The following is a 3,043-nucleotide window of genomic DNA, read 5'->3' as shown; positions in this document are numbered from 1 at the left end:
CTCTCAGAGTGGAAAGGGACCCAAGGGAAAAGAGAATAGTGAAGATCTGGTGGGGATTACCATGCCCTGAGAACCAGGATGCTTGGCAATGCTTCAGGGTTTAAAGAGGCCCTTCCTTATACCCTCCAACTGGACTCGTGCTGGGGTCTGGCCTTCAGAGGTAGGGTGAGTGGGAAGGGCAGGCCACACAGAGTGGGAGCAAAGGCCACACACAGTGTTATGAATGGTTTTGAGCAACGAGAAAGACACAAAAACAATTAACCAACACATTGCACCACTATGAATTAAGACGCGTTAGCATCTCTTCCGTACTGACGGCACTAAAGCTTTACATTCTTTATTTTCATTGGGTTCAAAATCAGTTTCTAAACAGTTTCCTATATTTTTCTTACTGCCCTGGGATCCCGGGCGTCTGGGTCCCCAATCCCTGGGTCGATTCATACATTCGCACTATGCAGACATTTTCCTAGGGACGCAGAGGGCACTAACCCTACCATCACGGCCCCAAAGAAGGTCTTCCCTCTCCTATAGTCCACCATATCGGGGTGACTGATGTTGACGTACACCCTCTCGCCCCTCCGGAGCTGCACCAGGCCGCCGAACCCCACGCTTGTGTACCAGAGGGGTCTGTACTGTGGCCTCCCGGCACGGTCCAATACTGGAGTCACGGTTTCGGCGCCCTCCAGCAGCAGCTCGGGAGCGCCCCGACCGTAGGCGCCACCAGCCCGATACAACGAGCTGCGCAGTGTGACGGAGCGATCCTGAGGGCCCCCGCCGGAAGGTGGCGCCCGACCCCGGTAGCCGACGTTACAGTAGAGGTAATAGAGGCCGTCCTGCGGGAGGGCCAGCCCCTCGGCGCCAGAGAACTGCGTCCCGCTCCTTAGAAACGCTTCTTCTTTCTTCGCCTCCCAGCTTAGCCCCTGTCCCTTCATCCACGCGCCTGCAGAAAGACGGGTGGATGGATTCTCGGGAGGGGGCGTGGATTCTCGGGGAACTGGCGCCGAGAGCACCGCTTCAGGACGGGACTTCAGGGAGGGTAGGCAGGAGAGGGCGGGGCGCGACTCCTGGAGGGGCGGGGGCGGCGAGGCTATGTTTGGAATGAATCCAAGCTGGGGGCTGAGCGCATCAGGTTGTGGGGTGCGGAGGGCTGTGGTAAGATCTAGGCTTTGTATGCTCAGGGAAGCAGCAAGAATGGGGAATTAGTGGAAGGATGGGCACTTTAGGGGCAAGAGGTGGTGGAAGGGGTGGGAAATCCAGCACTGGAATCGCAGAATGGAGGGACTCCACAAAAATTGGCACTCTTGGACTATTTGAATGCATATTCAGGTCGACCACAGCCTTACCAATAAGGTGGGCAGCCGGGAGCCTGGAACTGAGATCTGTTTCTGGCTTCTCTTCCTGCAGCTGCTGAAACCCTGGAACTGGTGTAGAGGCCACAACTGGGGGCAGGGTAGCCACCCATGGATGCTTCCCATGAGAGGACAGGGCTCCAGGGCGCAGGAATGGATTCTTGGAGGAAGAGGGTATCTGGGAATGCAGACGGGAAGGGAGTCCATTGCTCTTACTCAGTCCTTGCTGGGCTTGTGCTCCCAGGCCTGCGGACTCCATTACCTGGTTGGGTAAGGTAACCGTGTCCAGAGTTCAGATTCATCTGATGCCAACTGCACCCCTCCAACCATGGACCCAAACCCCAGGCTGGGTTTCCAGCACCATCCCCAATACACATCTCCCTGGAAGGGAGAGCAAGCAAGACATATGTATTTGGGCAGAGAGACGGGTCTGTGTGTGTCTTGGGAAGAGGAGAAGAAAGAAATAGACAACCAGGAAGGGAGTTGGAGACATCAAGACAGTAGCGGTACAGGAACATGGAAACATTCAGCAAAAAGACAGACATAACATTTCCACCAGAATCAGCCAGTCAGTTGAGCCAGGTATGCAAAAGACCCCAGTAATAGCCAGAGGTCAATGAGCATCAGCAAGATGCAGCCCTTTAAGGTCTGTTGCAGCCACTCACCAGTCCTCCCTGCTCCTGGGGCACCAAGGCCAGCACAGCCAGGACAGTGATAGGCACTGCCAGCAGGAGGGTCACCAGCGAAGTGGCTCCTGCCACAGCCAGCAGGAGGCAGCCCGTCCCCTGGGGCCTCCCACCCCGGCCCTGCAGCCCCAGTGCTCCCATCCAGACTCTGAACCAGGACCAGAACAGGGGGGCTTTCATACCTCAGGGGTGGGGCCACCCCCTCCCTATAGACCCACACACCTGGCTGGGACTTTCCGCACACCCCTGCTCCCCTCACCCAGCTTCCTGTTTACCCAGAGCTGGGGTGGGGCAGGTGGATGCCTGGGTTCTCTGAACTGGGGAAGGAGTTGGGGTAGAGAGACAGTCTCAAAGAAGAGATGGAGGGGCTTTTTGTTCTGGCTCACAGGGAGGGAAATTGAGACCCAGAGAGAAAAGGAAGCTTGCAGAAAATCAGACAGCAAGACTGTAATGACAATACAGAACTCCAGCTCTCCAATGTCTATTGCATTCTCCTATACCTCAGAGATGGGTGCTTAGAAGGAGGGCTGCAAACCCTTTCCTGAAGTAAAGGGCTGGAGTAGGAGGACAAGAACTGGGGTCTTGAGGGATGCATGTCTGATTTCCTGAAATAAACCTATATACACACACTGGGCTGACCTCTTCCATTCCCTTGCTCACTCCTATCCTCCTAGCAGTAGGTGGGAAAGGCAGAGTTAAGCCAGTTCACAGCAATGGCAGTTGAAGCAGGCCTCAGCCTCACCAATGACTGCTGACTTGCTGAAGAGAGATAGGAATACAGTATTACCTCCCTTGCTATAAAGATCAAGGACTAGAGAATGATGAGGCACACTCCCACCTTAGAGAGCTTTAGTCTAGAATGAGCTCCATCCATTAGTACATGCTTACTAAATATTCATGAATAGATGAATGAAAGGAAAAATGAATGAATAAGCAAAACAAAATAGGAAGGACCAGATGAATGGAAGAAGCAGGCAGTGGGAAAGAGTTGAGGGAAAAAAGATCAGG

The 3,043-nt window shown here is 54.3% G+C and overlaps 1 protein-coding gene across 2 annotated transcripts; it reads right to left on the bottom strand.

The window, feature by feature from the left end:
* Positions 1-300: 300 nt before the first annotated feature.
* On the bottom strand, positions 301-2,176 carry Ltb (lymphotoxin beta). Of its 2 annotated transcripts, none has more exons than XM_076857778.1 (3): positions 2,015-2,176; positions 1,344-1,611; positions 301-940 (listed from the first exon to the last, which is right to left on the bottom strand). In XM_076857778.1, the coding sequence occupies exons 1-3, from the start codon at positions 2,174-2,176 to the stop codon at positions 438-440; spliced, it is 933 nt and encodes a 310-aa protein (XP_076713893.1). In that variant the 3' UTR covers positions 301-437. The 2 variants fall into 2 exon arrangements, with proteins under 2 accessions (XP_076713893.1, XP_076713894.1); XM_076857779.1 differs by having other exon boundaries at positions 1,344-1,527.
* Positions 2,177-3,043: the final 867 nt, after the last annotated feature.

This window comes from Callospermophilus lateralis, chromosome 6 (genome assembly GCF_048772815.1).
Source record: "Callospermophilus lateralis isolate mCalLat2 chromosome 6, mCalLat2.hap1, whole genome shotgun sequence".
Lineage (NCBI taxonomy): Eukaryota > Metazoa > Chordata > Mammalia > Rodentia > Sciuridae > Callospermophilus > Callospermophilus lateralis.
The sequence above is the reverse complement of the archived record's forward strand: the minus strand, read 5'-3'. Positions and strand labels throughout refer to the sequence as shown.